The sequence below is a fragment of the Hyposmocoma kahamanoa genome, unplaced genomic scaffold, assembly GCF_003589595.1.
Source record: "Hyposmocoma kahamanoa isolate Upper Pololo Valley unplaced genomic scaffold, ASM358959v1 87, whole genome shotgun sequence".
NCBI classification, from domain to species: Eukaryota; Metazoa; Arthropoda; class Insecta; order Lepidoptera; family Cosmopterigidae; genus Hyposmocoma; species Hyposmocoma kahamanoa.
In genome coordinates, this window is record NW_020654422.1 from 7,532,562 (window position 1) to 7,550,176 (window position 17,615).

At 34.1% G+C, this 17,615-nt stretch overlaps 1 protein-coding gene across 1 annotated transcript in view; it reads right to left on the reverse strand.

Moving 5' to 3' along the window:
- Window positions 1-314: 314 nt before the first annotated feature.
- The window catches only part of LOC113235337 (bestrophin-2), a 27,323-nt gene continuing 10,022 nt past the window's right edge, over window positions 315-17,615 (reverse strand). The window contains exons 2-10 of the mRNA XM_026471012.1: window positions 12,456-12,566; window positions 11,502-11,673; window positions 9,969-10,171; window positions 9,722-9,890; window positions 9,196-9,444; window positions 8,575-8,835; window positions 4,560-4,803; window positions 4,102-4,249; window positions 315-447 (exon numbers count right to left, since the gene is read on the reverse strand). Of these exons, the coding sequence (XP_026326797.1) occupies window positions 315-447; window positions 4,102-4,249; window positions 4,560-4,803; window positions 8,575-8,835; window positions 9,196-9,444; window positions 9,722-9,890; window positions 9,969-10,171; window positions 11,502-11,673; window positions 12,456-12,566 (1,690 nt within the window). The remainder of the gene's footprint in view (window positions 448-4,101; window positions 4,250-4,559; window positions 4,804-8,574; window positions 8,836-9,195; window positions 9,445-9,721; window positions 9,891-9,968; window positions 10,172-11,501; window positions 11,674-12,455; window positions 12,567-17,615) is intronic.

Sequence of the window (17,615 nt, forward strand, 5' to 3'; positions counted from 1 at the left end):
TAACTCTTATTAGATGGGTAATGTAATTCGATATCTGACGAATAACCTTCTACTAAATTTATATAAGTAATATATATTCCATAATAATTTTCATTTCTTTTATGAGATTATATTAATTTTACTGCAGGGAAGTTAGGGTCGTAAAAGTTGTGTACGACTAGACGTGATATTATCAATCAATCTTGCAAATACTGTATCTCAAGAAACTGTCATATTTATCATGAAAGTTTTATCATTACCGTTTCTCCGACAACGTTTGTTTAAACCACGAAGGAAGGCACTAGCGATAAGACATTGGTTATCAGTTACGTAATTTACAAACCCACTTTGAAGTAACTAAGATGTAACTTACTAGTACTATTTGTGTGATTAGAATTTCTGGAGGGTACATCCACTGGTTCACTTGAAGTATGTACTCCTTGCGCGAATACGCTCATTGCCGTGGGTCTGAAAAAGATAAAAACTAATTTAGCGTAAACATCATACGGTGGAAGAATTTATAAATTTAGATTACGCTTATAGAATGATTGTAAATTGCGTATATTTGTTTTTCCAAAAAAACCAGCGTTTAAGGCCCGTTACAGGTTCCGAAGTCAGCTGTGACTATGGGACCTATCTTTACAGGTCCTTTGGGGCACGAAACGTTGGTTTGTTTGAAAAACCAAACATACGCGATTTAGATCTGAAGTAAATCTCATTTCCTATGTTTAACAATCGCAAAAACTTAAGAACTAGATTAGTTTTTGCCAGCCACTTCAGATGAAGATACATAGAATTACATAAATAATCGACATTGTTTTTGTGCTGTTTAAGTGTGGTAAGAAATCGGTTTAGTTAGATAGATCAACATCCCTTTTAAGCGACTTCAAAAAAGGAGGACGTTCTGGTTTTTTTTTATGTATGTTACGCAATTAGTTCAGCAGCAGTTCACAAATTTGAACCGATTGATCTTGATCAGTACAGAGTACCAAAAAACCGACCTCAAAAGTCATTCATCCCCTAGTTTGCCACTCTTAGAGGCGGAATATTTTCTTCAAATTTAAATCGGACCACTGCTGCCCTCTTTCCAACAAAAAGAATCATCTAAATCGGTTCACAAATTTTTATTATTTTCCGGAATTATCGCGTATCATACATACAAAAAAAAAACATATAGTCGAATTGGGACCTCCTCCTATTTTTTTACACAACAAAACAAAGCGTTAGTCGGCGCTGGCGAATTACTGCACTGCGAAACAGCTTTTGAGAATTGCATAATGTATAGGGTTGCTACACCTCGTAATACTTATACATATTAGTCCTATGCACACGGCGTATTTTGTACGCGTCGACGAAGCGCGTATACGTGACTAGACGCGCTGTAAACGCGCGTAAGCATCGCGTATTTTGATAAGAGATAGTTTTAATTTTAGTTAATTTTTGAAATGAAGCAAGTACATGAAATTCTATATAAGCTTCTTGCTAGCAACGCGATATTTGCGTGCATTTGAATCGATTCACTACAGCGCGTCTGCGGCGCGTATACACGCAGATGACGCACGTATACAAACGTATACAAAAACTAGAATGTACAGGTATTGAACAAAACTTGTTGGAATGTTTTGAAAACTAACGAATGACTAATTTTTGCACTTTATTTCTTCTATTTACTTTTTCTGTAGCCCTCGGAAGAAAGAAAGGCATAAGCATCAATTTCAAAATTCGGAGATAAATGAGTTTAAAAATTATCTAGATTTTCTGATTAAAAAGAATAGTTAAAATATATTTGATATTACGTACTTTATTTATGTTAAATATACGTACCTACCTATTTTATACATGAACTTTCAGTGTATTTTAATTAACATTTGTTTAAACCTTAATTTTCACTTTTACTTAGTAAATAAATAAATAAATATTAGACAACATCACATACGTTGCTTTGATCCCAAAGTAAGTGGCTAAAGCACTTGTGCTATGGAAATCGGAAACAACGATAGTACCAAAAACACCCAGACCCGAGACAATATAGAAAAGTTACTTTTTTCTACACTGACGCGGCCGGGGATCGGACCCGGGACCTCAGAGATGGCGATACCATGAAAACCGGTGTGCAAGCCACCACCACAGAGGCCGTCAAAAAAGTAAAAGTAGAAAAAACTAAAAAAATATTTATTACTGCATATAAAGGCATGTTAACTAGGTAACTTAATGTAACTTTTACCCAACATTTTACTTAAAAACAAAACTAAAGGGCACAATACAGTCAGTTGTGCCTTTTTTGTGTTATTTAGGCTCAATTTATGTTGCGGCGGAACTGAATAGAAGCGAAATATTGTAACGATATTGTACATAGCAAACCTAATTAACTTTATGTTCAATTATGCAACATACTAACTAGACACAAGCCAAAATCTTCCACGGAATGCGCGATAATTCTCGAGCATGCGCGAGAATTCCGCAAAAGATTTTGGCTCGTATTTAGTTTGTACTTTACACTATTGACCATAAAGTTCATTATGCTATGTACAATATTGTAACAAAAATTCGCTTCCATTCCGTTCCGCCGCAAAATAAATCGAGCCTTATGAAGTAATAATAAGGATACAATCCCGTACATTACTTCCCAAGTCAAATACTTCGATGTAAGTTTCTTTTAACTTACTGTGTATCCAACAATTATAGAAATAGATTTCTACAAAAATAGAAACCTTTTTTCCTGATCCCGAGTACGTATACAACTCAATTTTGATAAAAATGTTACTTGTGCCTTTTTCGTTCGGAGAGCTGTGTATTTCTAATGAGCATTGGAGCATGTAAACGGGTACTGTTCATCAATCAATCATCTTTCATCAATCCTTGTAATGATCAAATTTGCTTTAAAGCTGTATTATGTAAAAAAACATAAAACAACCAAATGTGTAATTAGCAGATCACCCTATCGACGATTTATTTGTATCGATAAAGATTATTATTGTTCTTTGTGATACCGTAGCACAATCTGATAGATTCTTATCGATTGTTGTATCACGTAGACGTAATAGAGTTTAGTCAACGAGTTTATTTAGGGTCCGCTTGCATGCCCGGTGAAATAACTGATGAATTAAATGAAAATAAATATAATAAAAATAACAAGGTTAATAATCGTAACTCCTAAACCACGCATTGAAACCCTTTTGGAAAAACCCGTGGGATGTACATTACGTTGACGATTAATGAAAATAATTAAATATGTTTAATAAAACAATATACACACACCGGCAAATTTAGTGGAGCACTAGTCAAAACCCCCACCATACTGCAGTATTTACCTTACTTTTTTATTTTAGGTCTAATCTGAGAATTAAGTATAATCGACTGTCATTTTTTCATTCGTTTTAATTTCAAACTAATACAGGTTTGTCGAGTGGTTCGAGGTTGGTTGGCGATTCTACGTTCTTGCTAACTACGTAAATATGAATTAAAAAGTTTTAATTTTTAAGTTTATTGAATGCCACGACTTTTGACCACAATGATATTCAATTATTTTTGTGAAATTATTACACTATTTGTATTAATAATGATCTTTGTATTAATAATTATGTTATAATTATCACTAACAAAAAAATCCTTCGACCCGGCTGGATTTGAATCGTCTTCCAGCAAACCACGGCAGATACTATGCCAACTAAGCTACGGAACGAACTAGCGGAACTTAAGAAATTTTCAATGTGCTCGTTGTAGATCTTTGTTTTTGGTTTTTAACGACTTGATGTAGCGCCATCTGTGAGAAATCTATTTCTTCACTCAGCCTTTAAAGCTACCACCAGCTGACCAGAGATGTCGCTTCAAGTTTTTTTGATAAAGTATGATTTAATCATTTTCAGTGAAAAAAGAATGCATCTTGTTTCATTTAGATTTTTCAATCAGGTTTCCATGAGCATGTTAAAAGACTAAGTCGACTTTATGTCTCATTCATATTAGACATAAACGTTACTATTTTGTTTTCTCATTTTGTTTTCGTTCACCTAAATTTTCCGGTGAGTTCTTTTAACCTTTTTTTTATAAAAAAAAAGTAAGTGCGCATGACTTCCATCTCACCATGAGGTATGTTTTATGTGTGTATTAACAATTTGGTCTCACCTGTTCTCTGGCCGTTTGCCCATGCTGGTTATTGTGGCTTGCTCGTCTACCTCCTCGATCACTTCATTAGCAATCTTCATGCTCCCAGCTACGGCTGTTGCGGGTTTATTCAGTGACGCATTGCTAGCAGATATTGTAAATCTTGATCCTGAAACTATACACTTGTATATTACGAGACAATTTTTATTGAAAATGTTAATATTCTAGATTTCACTTTCGCACCGTCTACGTATACTACGTTGAATAATGAATACTATTATAGAAAAGTAGGTACCAACAGATGTATAAATGATAATGTTGATACTAAATAGATTCATTTCAATAAGAACTGTACTTTCGTCTGATCGTGAATTGAATGGAAATTGCAATCACAATGTAGCGTAACAGACTTTGTATTGAATCCCGATTAATGATGTACGTTTCACGTATTAAACGTAAGATCATTAAAATGCGATTACCACTGCCATCAGTTTGCGTAGGTGTTTGTGTCGGGTTTCGCTGGTCTTCCTTTGAGAACAGTCTCTTTAGCATAGAAGTGACGGAGTTTGCTCTCGTTATGGGAGTCTGCTGCTGTAGTGACGCCATGGAATTTGTGGAACCCATGGAGTTTCTATCCACTTGATCCCGTTTCCCGCGTTTACTGCTACCTCGCGAAACCATGAAGTGAATGCCCGATTGAGCATCATCGTTCATTTGCAGTTGCTGTAACATTATATAGATGATTGATTATAGCTTTTATATTCATAAGTAGGTAGTAGGGATATCGTCGTATTTACGACGTAACATTAGAAGGTAGATGTCATGATAGTTAATTAGTTACGGCAACAGTGCTTTTACACTAACTGTTGAAAAACAATCAAGTTAACTTTTTGTACGATACACAAAATTAATATGTGGGTAAATAAAGTCTTGGACAAAACAATGTTTAGTTATTTCAAGTGTCGGACTTCTCAAGGACGAAACACTCAGCAGTTATTTACAGCGAGGTTCAAATTAAAATATCCCACTTGAATAGGTTGAACGATCGTAACAAATACATTTATTAGAAATATACGTAACTTAAGAGCCGGTTCACACTTGTACCATTTGCGAAATTGTTTTTCTGGACGGTTTCTAGTGGCGAATGCTAACTTATGGGCGGAATAGCGTATGGAAATTCATACCATACTATAAACCGTATACGCTGAAAAAAACCGAATCGTTTATTTTTGCTTCCGGGTCTTGTAGAAAACACGAATCGGTCGGCCAATCGGATTTACGCACCACGCCGCGAAAAGAGGGTTGTGATATGAAGGTCCAAAGTTATCCAGATTTAAACGCCGTGTTATTGGATACTGCCAAAATCTTCTGATTCTTCCAAGAAACTTTGTATTGCGAGAAACGGCTCTATCGTATCGGAAAACGCCTCACAAAATGTATAAATGTGAACGCACATGCGTTTTTTTAACGTATACGGTAGAAAAACTGAATCGAATAAACCGTACAAAGTGTAAACTAGCCGTATAAGTTGTTAAGAACCTTTTATTGTAAACATGCCTTATCCGCAAATCCATATATTCCAACAAACAACACTTACATTACACACAAATTCTGCGTTAGTAAACAAGACATAGGTATGTTAAAGGAAAAAAATACTTGTACTCCATAGTAAACACATAAAGTTTCTTAAGTTGAAAGTAAGTATACAAATTATTTGATAGACATCGTGAAGGTGTAGTTAACATTTTTTAATAAATTAGTGTGTATGTGGAAAAAACAGAACATAACTTTGTTATTGTTTGTATGTTATGACTAACGTTAATTTAAAAAATATACCACCCAACCTTTGCTTGCTGCTCCACATTGTTAACATCTAAACTCACACGCCAATTACTAATTTAATCTGAGTAGAGCAGCTAAAAATGGATGCTTTATTATGAATACGAGTATTCATTCATTTATGAATAAGTAGGAACTGCAAGCAGGTCTAGTTGTGAAGAAATCTAGATTAAATTTTTATCTTACTAGTATTATAACTGGCTCTACCGGTTTGCGTTAGTTATTTTCACCATTGTCTACCGTTAGAAACTGTATTAAACATTGCTAAAGGCTGCCAAAAACTATAGTCTTTAATGATATTCCTAAATCAAATCACTGAAAAAAAAACGCCCAAACTAATGTATCCTTCTTATCTTAGATTTTAGAATAAACGTAATCTTTATATTATTAATCGCCATCATTGCTAAATTCGGTGACTAGCGAAGTTATTTACACGTTCATACCAAAAATGTTTAATTTTTAGCTTATACCTTAACGGACAATTATGTATTTCAGTTTCTGGTTTTACATCAAAAGTCTTTACATTAAAATACACCATTTGATGTCACTAAAACTTTGTTTTATTAGCATCAGACAAAAGGACATTTTAGGCCTTTTATTAGGCGCCATTTCATTCAATCATTTTATAAGCAAATTATACCGAATAATACATTTTTTTTATTTATTTAATTATTTCTTTTTTTAATCTTGTCATTCCATATATATTAAATTCAAAATGTCTACATAATTGAACTAATTCAAAGACTTGCACTATAAAAAACTTAAAGAAGCAAGAGGTTCCAAACACTAGAAGCATCTTCATAAAAATTATTAACATATCGTGTCGTTTGTAAATGTTCATGTATCATCAATTCTCACGATGTTTTTTTTACTGTAATTTGTCGCCTAAACAAAAAGTTTACTGCTAATGTGTTAACGTTTTTCTAATTCTAACAAAACGACGTATGTATGTTATTGTTTAATTACATCGGCGCTGTAAAGCGGCAAATGTTTCTCTACGATTTTGAGAGTTAAAAGGTTTTTTCTAGTACTCTACTAACAGTCCTAACCACAATCGACATTAAGTAAATAACGCAACGTATTTTCAGTTTACCACTTTACATTGAGTTATGGCTGTCGTATCAAATTCGTTCCATCAGTGTTCTCTATATTCAGATATAAAACACGTGGAGAGATGCGATTTGCGGCGAATGTTTGAAAGCCGAGTATTAATAGCAGAGCTGAGAAGTAAAATCGTTTACATTTTTCATAACCTATACCACGGAAAACAGGGTGACTTTTACGGTGTAGGTACAATCAGGCATGACTTTTGTTTAATTATAACGAAAGGTACTGTAAGTTGACTATTTGGAATTTTGAGAACTAGGTCTTTTCTAGTAGACTTTAAATGGCAATGTAGCTAAATGTTATGGTACAGGGTCAAGAGCACGTCAATCTTTAAACTTAAGACTTAAATCCAACTCTATGCCGCTTATGATTAGAACGGTCCAAAGTACAAAGTATCAAGCTTGATGTGATGTTGACTGTGCATATAAACTCGAGAAATTATATTACAAGGAATATACTACGGTCAGAATAGCTTCTTTTACATAAAAGGGTAATTTTCAGTTTAGTTGTCTCCACCTAATTTCAGTGGTTATTTTTATTATTTAAATATTATAGAGTATTATTATCACTGTGTTATTAAGTATTATTTAATATTTGAGTGTAGTATCCTGAAATATTATTTAATATTCCACGAAAATGTACTCGAATACTTAAATAACAATTGCCACCGAAATTAGTAAGAGAAAAGTAACCTGAAAAATACCCACAAATATATTTACTACGATTTCACCGTTTATGTTAATAGAGTTATTTATTGACTATAAAAAATATTTAATTATTGAGATTTTTTTGTGAAATAACTTAACTAATTCTGTTATGACAAATTTTTCCGTGTGTTCTACCTTTGTATTCATAATCATATGAATATGTTTTTAACAATGTTTTAGTATTAATACGCCAAATAATCACGTGATGACAATTTAAAATATTACTATTATGTGTAACCTAAAATCTAAGATAGATTTCGTTTTTTTTGGTTTACTTTCCAAAACAATTAATCTAGAACTAAATGTCATTAGAAGCAAAAATTTATTATGTAATCTCCGGTTATCATGGTCACATAATGTGGCTAAGGCTAATTCATCGCAAGCAACGCGCTGTTTTGAAACTACATCCTAAAATGCAAATGTGACAAAAAAATTATCGCACCATATGTGGTGTATATTATGAAATAGTATAATTTTGTCGTATTCCCATAATGCAACTTAGCTCATGTTAGGGCCCGGTATCGCTGTTGAGCATAAAAGTTAGCACATGTTAGGTTACAGAAGTATAATTATTTATTTTCGTAAGAAATTAAAATGCGCGATTAATTTCCGTGACCTTGGTTGGGAAATACTGAATTATACAAACATTGAATAAGACGTCAATGGCGTCCGTTTTTCATACGCGAAATGTAAACACTTCAACCTTCTGTGAAAAGTAGAACAGAACGACGTAAGGTACAGGAAAATGAACATAATATTGGCAACCCTTGACACCAACACACTGCTAAGCTCCACGTAATATCCGAGCGTGCAGCATGCTTAATAAGAGGACGGATCTAACCTCTGGTGGGGCGAACTTGTAACTCACGGTGTTGGATGGCATCATTTCGTCAATCTTCACACTGGAGGGGTTCACGGTGACCATGCTGCGTTGCCTAGGAGGCACAGCCACGCGAGCAGTAGAAGGTTCTGGATGCTCCTCCCTCTGATTTTCCGTAGCTATCGTGTACGGCAACTCCGTCGGGAACACTTCATCCCAATACTGATCCTTGAGAAGCTCCGGATGCTCGTGATGCATCTCGTCCACTATCATATAGGATACCTGCACCAAATTTATTTCAATTATTGAATTTTGTAGGCTTTTGCGATTGTTACACATAGAAAATAAAATTACATAAAAAACGGATTAAACGCGCGTTGACAGTCAGTCGTCACCATGGGACCTGGACCCGAAACTTAGGTTTGTTTATATATTAAGTTTCATTTCTTTTTATAATTAACTATTTACATGAGAATTAACTATTTAAATTACCCGCAGCTAGGTGACATCGAACTTTATATTGCATCTATTAATTACGGTCACGTGTTATTTTACAAATGATTGCATTCACATATGTATGTCTTCGTACTACTAGCACTGAATAGTAGACAAATTTGTTCTAGAGATAAATCTATTACCTACCTGTAAGTCGCGATCAATCAGCCAGTTGACTTCGAAATCATCGTCATCTTCGCCAAAAGGGTTTATTAGAGACTCTGCCACTTTTAGCCAACCCATGTAGAAAAAAAATTCTAACGTAGTAAATATCGGAAAGTATTGGTCTATACTACTTATATTCGAGCCAGCATCCTTGTGTGTCGTTTTATTTTCAACCCATTGACTACCCAATGCCGTCGTCATAAAGTACGAGTAAACAGCTATAGTAACTACCTAAAATGAGAGCAAAGAAAGCCGATTAAATACAATATTTACAAAACACGAAGTAAACAACGACTTAACGAAACGGAAAATGCGACTAGAGAAGCAAAATTGTTGGTGAACATAGGTCAGTGAAAACAACATCATAAACATTATATCTGCAATCTTATGGCAGCTTATTGTGAAACTTCATCAACGTGCTTCAAAGATTTCAAAACTTGTCATACAGTAACCGATTTCATCCAAAATATTTATATAATACAATACACTAAATACAATAAAAACACACCTGAGTATAAACAAGAGGCACACTGATTGTGTCATAACTGAGCAGCAGTCCCGCTTGCCCTCTAAATTTGTTTAATTCGTCTATAATTGTTTTCACAGCGAAGTCGTCCCTTATCCTACCCTCTTTGCGGGCCCTCGTCACTATACTAGCCGCCCAAACAATTGGTAACCTAAGAATGAATAGAAAAGTTATTATGCTAAATTCAAAATAAAAATGTAAAATGTAGATGTTGAAATAAAATACAAACCAGTGTTTAGAAGGCTTTGGAAACTTATCATTAAGATTTATGAGAATCTGTTTCTCATTCTCAAGCATTAAACCAGACTCTACAAAATTATCAAGCGTAGGAAAGCGTTTTTTGACGCGAGGCGAGATCATAGTAAGTACCATAGTTAGGCAAAGGCACACATATCGGACTATTGTTCTTCTCAGCAGCCGACCCCGTTCGTCCTGCAAAAGTGGTGATCTAATGTTGTAAAAATGACTCATATAATGAATATTCGATTAGATATCGCAATTACACTTCTTTAAATTCCTAGTCACGTTGAACCGGACGCTAGGTGATAAAATTGTTAAGTTTTCTTTGTCCTTTCAGTAATCCTTCAATAAAATACAGTTATAAAATAATCAAACGTAATGGAATAATTATTTTGCTTTACGTGTGTCGCGAAGGCCCCATGTTAGTTTTGAGTCTTATTAAAAAACCGGTCAGACATTCCTAAAACGAGGTCACATTGTCATATTAATGTAATAGATCAATGATTCAATGAAATTAGTCCTTTAGTACAGGCTTCGTCATAAAATACAATTAAAATCAATTATATTAAAATCTAACTATCATGAGAAGAGATCAGAAGAGGCAAAATATGTTTACCTACATTTCAAAGACACGAGCAGATAATACCTCCCACTGAGATATATATATTATGAATATAGCTGATTCACATCAAGATTTAACTCTTGCGTTTTACCATAGTAAAACGCAAATTCCTAAATTTGTTACTATTTGTAATAACAGTGATCGGAATAGGTAGCTTATTTACCTAAACTTGGATAAACAGAAAGTAGACACTGCCTTACGACTTCATTTGTTTATCCCGAAATTTTTGAAGATTCGGGAAATCTCTTAGGTACATTAAAATTTTTCGTTATCTGAGATAGGTATACCTACCTATAGTATTGAGTATATTTATCAAAATTTAGAATTTTGTTTTTTCATAATTTTCCTTAATATTCCGAAATATTGGTAGTTAGATAAATATAGTCTACCCACTACCTATCCCAAATAACGTAAATGTTTAATAAACTTTTAAGTGATTTCCCGAATCCTGAAAAAATCCGGGACAAAATAATGTAGTCGCCACTATCTTTGTCTTTGCTCCTCGAAATTTAGGTAAATAAACTCTACCTATTCGGATCACTGGTAATAACTGATTATTTGTATATAATATTTATAATAAATGTGTCACGAGCAATCATCGAGTATATACTCGATGTGCGCAATATAAGACTTCCTCGTTTGTACGTACAATTGGATAGGTAATCGGATGATAGTGATAAGATTTTTAAATGTCATATGTTATACCTTCAATTTATCTATTAAATATCAAGATTTTCCTTAGTATATCTGACAAGAAAATCAGAAATCGCGTTATACTAATCTCACAAAGTACTTCCGCTAGAACATAAATAACAAAGGCCTGTAATCATAGCGAATTACATGTTCGACGTTATATTTTTTTCTACTTAATCGTAATAACTCATACGTATGCATTCTTACCTGGCCATGTATAGTGGCGGACACGAAAACAGCTATGGAATCTGGCCAGGGTATAGTAGTGTACTGATTCCACCACCGATTCATAACAACAGTCACGTAAAAACCCAAAACGAAAGACAATGGTATCACATTACCGTGGTAACTGCAGTAATTTACAACTCCTTCAAAAGTCCTGTGAAATATATGAATTTTTCAATTTCGATTTTTTTTACCTCATAGTAGTAGAATGACATTGTCAAAGCATCCACCGCTGTCAAATTGACATTTATTAAGTGAATGTGCTCCAAAGCGACACTGCAAGTGCGATTCCATGGATTGCCTGTGCCAAACCCAGTAGCTATTCAGTGAGGTGTGACGCAAGGCGAACACCATTTCCTCCCAAATTATTTACGGCTGTCTTTGAGGACGTCATAAAATGCTATACTGGTAAAAATGGAATAAATATCAATAGTCTCAACTTTTTTTAAAATATGATTTGAAAATATCGACTACAAATTGTACACAACCTGAGGTGCTCCATCAACTAATCGAAGAATCAGCTATAAGCGAACAATGCAGCAATTTTACAAAGTACCTAGTAATATCCATCTGCATACATAACGTCACATACGTTTCGAAAGACTTTATTTAGACAGAAACATACATTTAAATATGGCGACCATTGACTTATGATGGCGACCGATCATGTCGATTGAATTTTAGTGTTAACAATGGCTAATTGTGCAGTTGTCAAAAACGATTTAAATGACACATGCTAAAAATATAATGTATGTTGTAGTCGAAATATTTGCTATGCTATTTTTTGTGTTATTTCTGTTTTTATTTATATTATTTTTTGTGTTTTTTTTATAATGTGCCGTTGTAATATCTATTTCTGTTATTTCTATTTAAAAACAAAGTACGTTGTGTATTTAACAAAGTCGGAGAGCTGGTAAAGAAACCAATATTTCTTACCTTTTAGATTCATCTGTGGGGAGGAATCGGTAAGTTAAGGCCAAAGAATAATATATCAATAAGAAAATCAGGAGATCCAGCCACACCAACTTGTAAATACTTCCACGCCATCTGGAACACAACACAATTGCCATGTCAGACACGAAAAAAATTTAGTAGTTCAGGGAGTAGTTCAGTGGCTTTATGATTGTTAAAGCATCGCCAGGTAATAAGTCTGAAATTGTAAGTATTTTGTATTTAGACTTACTTAATTGTAGAGATAATAAAAAGTAAATAAAACCTCTACAACCGTAGTGATAGTAGCGTGTTTTATCTGCAGTAAAATATTTATTGTCCATACAAATCGGAGTGCGTAACCCAATTTCATCATCCCGTTGGAGTAAAACTGATGTCATTCACTGAATCAATAATCAGTTACTTATACTTTATGTTTGTTATAAATGTTTTAACACTTTATTATTACAATTGGATAACAGCTATTTATTACTCGCATATAATTGGATGTATATCTACTTAAAATCTTCCATAAGTGGTTGGTGTTGAAATAATTCACAAAAATAAGTCTGTGTTAATATTGTCACTACCAAAAAACCGAATAATTGCAAGGAGATGTCTTGATTACTCCTATACATATGAAACGCTCGTTACAACCCAGACTTGCTCTATAATTTAAAATTACGTTCAAATGGTACTACGTAACAAGTATTTTATTTGTATGTACCAACTATGTGTAAATGTGTAGTAAATAACAAGTACACCATGATATGTTTGCCTGCTTTGAAAAGAGGAAAATGTCACATTTATTTATAAAGTTACAAGTATCTATGTGTTATTTTAGTAACCCAACATATAGAAGGGTGGTAAATGCAGAAAATGAAAACTAGGGTTGGCCTCCGGGTAGTTTGAAGTATAAATACCATCGATGCACTGAAAAAGCTCTGGTTAATTATTCAGTTATGTTCAATTTGGTATCATAATTTTCGTGTATATGCACGTTGATGCCAGATAGACGCTGACCTTGTGTTAACTGAGATAGAAGATATATTATCACAGACAGCAATCGTGTAACACGCGACGCGAGCTAACAAAGTACCTACATTCATTGTATCTAGCTGATGAGCGAATGACTACGAAATCTAGAAATGAAGAATTAAAGTGAACCGCGCTCATAAAGAAAAACTAGTTTAAGAATAGACACGAGTTAGTAATAAATGTTTTAACCTATCCTATTTGACTACATATAACAGGTAAACTTACACGAATTTATGAAATGTATTTACAAGTCATAATTTTTAGTTACCGTAAGTAATCTCTATCTTTTATATTTTTCTAGCCGGTATAATGAGTTTTCGGCAGGATATGACGTCATGCTAGACGTGTTTCCCGCACTAAAAAGTGTGGGCGAGTCCAGCAAGACAGACATGCTCATTAGATTTCAAAATATTGAAATTCAAATAGAAACAGCAAAATAATGCCAAAGCCTTCCAAAGGCGAAATAGATTTATGCAATAAATGCTTAGACTATTTTTTTCCATCCTCTAAGAATAAATGCCTAAGTTCAGAGCGCCTGCTTCGAAATAGTGTAAATTAGAAACGAATTACCTTGTAAACGTAATGATTGTTAAATCATGTTTAGACTGTCTGGCCGTTTAGAAAAGGATATACCTACAATTTATCCAAATTGTTTGTTTAAGCGTAACTGTATGAATTACGTGTGTGAGTCATGAATTTGTAGGCGAAACCAATCCCACTGGTCAATTAGCGCGCAACTAACTACCGTAGAGACTGCATTCATACTCATTATCTTTGCACATTCTATGAAATTTAACTAACTAGTGTCCAACGACAAATTAAAGTGAATTAGATATAAAAACGCACTACTTGAAAGTAAAACAATAACAATGTGCACATTATACATATAATAAAGTGTTATGAATTTATTATTACATAATTTACAACCTAGTTAGAGCTAAAGACTTCTCAGGAATATTTAAGAATAAGGACATTCTACTATAACATGTTTTACAAACCACACTCGTACTATTTTCTGAATTGAACATTTATAGGAAATGAAACTATTTTTCCGGATTTAAATCGCGTATATTTGTTTTTTCAAACAAACTGACGACGTTTCGGTAATTCGGTAGTCAACCGTGACTATGGGACCTGTAAAGGGCCCGAAACGTCGGTTTGTTTGAAAAAACAAATATACGCGATTTAAATCCGGAAAAATAGTTTCATTTCCTATGTGTAACAATCGCGAAAACCTAAGAACTCGATATGAACATTTATATATAATTACATGTATACGTACACTATGTATAAGTACATGCTCAAAATAAAATATATCATTACTTTTGGGTGCATGCAACCTACCTAAGAACTTAAAAAAAGTGTAAATCCAATATTCGTGGAAATTGTGATCGATACCCATGAAAAGTGCATTGAACTCTATAATTTACGTGGCGTAGTGTGGTGGAAAGTGCACAGGCATTGAATAATGAATGTCCCTTGCCTGGTAACTAGCATTATAGGAGAAGTGGACACGTCGACAGCCAAAGCCACCCGGAAATCAACTACCCTTAAAGGAATACGATGAAAAGCAATTGTGGACAGACTAGTTATGAGAAATAAAGATAAAACTTTTATTTGTGGCCTCAACACCAGTATTCATGTATTGCTTACGTAATTGTACATGTATATGTTTACCCCGTAAACGTTTTAAAATTATTGTTTTATTGGCTATATAGATAGTATGGAAACTACAACGCCGACGCGAAAAATGAATCATAAACAATTATCTTTCTGTCATGTGCACGACTTGTTCATCCCGTCACTTGATATTATAAAAAAAATGTATTCGGTACTTGCAACGTTGGTTCTAAGATTTGATATTATAAATGAAATCTACAAAGAAACAAAAGAAATTACGACGAGTCATAAAAAGTAAAAGCGAATTATTCACTTTGTTGGCTAATGTGATCCACTTATGTAAGGGAAAAGACTAAGCAAATGGAATTTAACACCACCTGTGTTCTTTACGATGAGTATACTGCAATCCGTCATGATTGTGATGCTCTTCTTGCGTACGGTATAAGATAAAATTCATAATACTTAAGTAAACATTCGGCATTTTATTATATGAAAATTGTCGTTTATCCATATTATCACACTCACTTGTTAAGTAGTTTGAATCTTAAAAAATATCTTCATCTATTTTTACTTAGATACTGTATTTAACTGAGGCTAGGCAGGTAAAAGCATTTACAATGTCCTCGGGATCATTAATTTAATTTATGCTATGCGTTGCTTTCAAACAACAGTACACACCTACATAGTTTTCCGGGTCTAGACAGCAAGGAGTTAACGAGACTGGTATTGATTCGTTGGAGCGACGACCTCAGTGAAATAAAAACTGCAAACTCACGCAAACCAGAATTTACTAATCGTTTTTTTAACAAAGTTGGAACCAAAATAACCTTTGTGTTTGTTGATATTTCCAGATACATTCATGATTAATTTGGTCCATTTTTGCTTAAGATGGCAAAGTCGCAATATACAAAGGAGATATTTATTACATTTGACATTTAATTTAATTCTGTCATTGTTTCTCTATGCAATTGAAATGGGGCTTCGCACACTTAGTAAAATGTTTCTATATGTCGATTCTTAAAGTCTTGTAGTCATTTAACATTGGTGTGGCATACCTTGTAAGTTGGTTTTCAAACCTATGCAAGATTAAGTCGTAAGTCATAGGAGTCATGTGACTCGTAGGTACTCCAAGACAAGATGGCCATGTAAACAAAGTTCGTCAGAAATGAGCAAACATTGCGGCAGTTTCCATTCATGGAATCAAACAAGCGCTCCTAGTTATAGCGGAGGACTTCTCAGGGGTATCCAAGTATGAGGTCATTCTGCTTTATTTGTTATATAACATACACTCCTACAATATCTGAATTGAACAAAAATTTTGAATATTGACATTTTTTATATTGATGTTGACATCCAAGCTAATATTATAAATGCGAAAGTAACTGTTCCGTTACGTTTTCACGCCTAAACCGCTGAACTAAATTTGACGAATTTTGGTATAGAGATAGATGGGGCCCAAAAGAAAGAGGACATGGCTACTTTTTGTCACAAAAATAAATCTTAAAGGAGGTGAAATAAGGGATGAAAGTTTGTATGGAGAATCAATAAAAGTATGAAAATAAAAATAGTATAGTACAGTAGGTTAGTTAAAGTACTTACTCTACCCAGACAAAGTCGCGGGCACCAGTTAGTAGTTTATACGTTTGACGACCTCGGTGCCCTAAAGGTTTCAGGAAGCCCTGACTTCGATTGCCGGTACAAATAAATTGGGAAATTAATTTATCTAATTTGGTTCTGGACTGGGTGCTCCGAGTATTATTGCTCAGGAGTGAATTCTGTTGCACTGGTATTCATAGTACAGGGAATTTCTTGGTTTGAGCCAAGCTAATAGTTATGGTTATTCGGCACATCCTGAACTATGAATACCAGAATAACGATGTCTCTGAGGGCAATACCCAGAATACCAAGACCAGAACCAACTTCGAAATGTTCGTTTTTTAAATTGGCCCAAATCGGGAGTCGAACCTGGAACCTCCTCACCAAGCGCCTATAGCATTAACCGCTTTGCCACCGAAGAGCATAAGCACACCCCATAATCTAAGCCTACTAGAGTATAGGGCTCGATATTACTGTTGTTGATACTCGGCTTCCAGAGAATTAATGCCCATATTGCGATACGTCTCGATGTTACAATGATCAGTAATAATAATAATAATAATAATCATTTATTCTCTCCCATTCATATACAAATTAAAAACATTCTTGGTAAGCAGATAGCGGGAGACTGGTGCCCAAACTAGGTAGACCCTGTGTCTTGGGACACCAGGCCTCCGACCCAGAACAGTACAATGTATTTTCTTTTTATATAAATTATATAGTTACGGAAAAAGAATAAAATAAAAAATAAAAATAAAATAAAATGGAGCTGGACTTAATAACAATATTTTGAAATACAGACTAGAATTTATGAAATAGATGTGTGTGTCTGTGTCTGTGTTTGTGTGTATGTGTGGGTGAAGAGAGTTAGTGTGTGTGTGTGTGTGTGTGTGTGTGTGTGTGTGTGTGTGT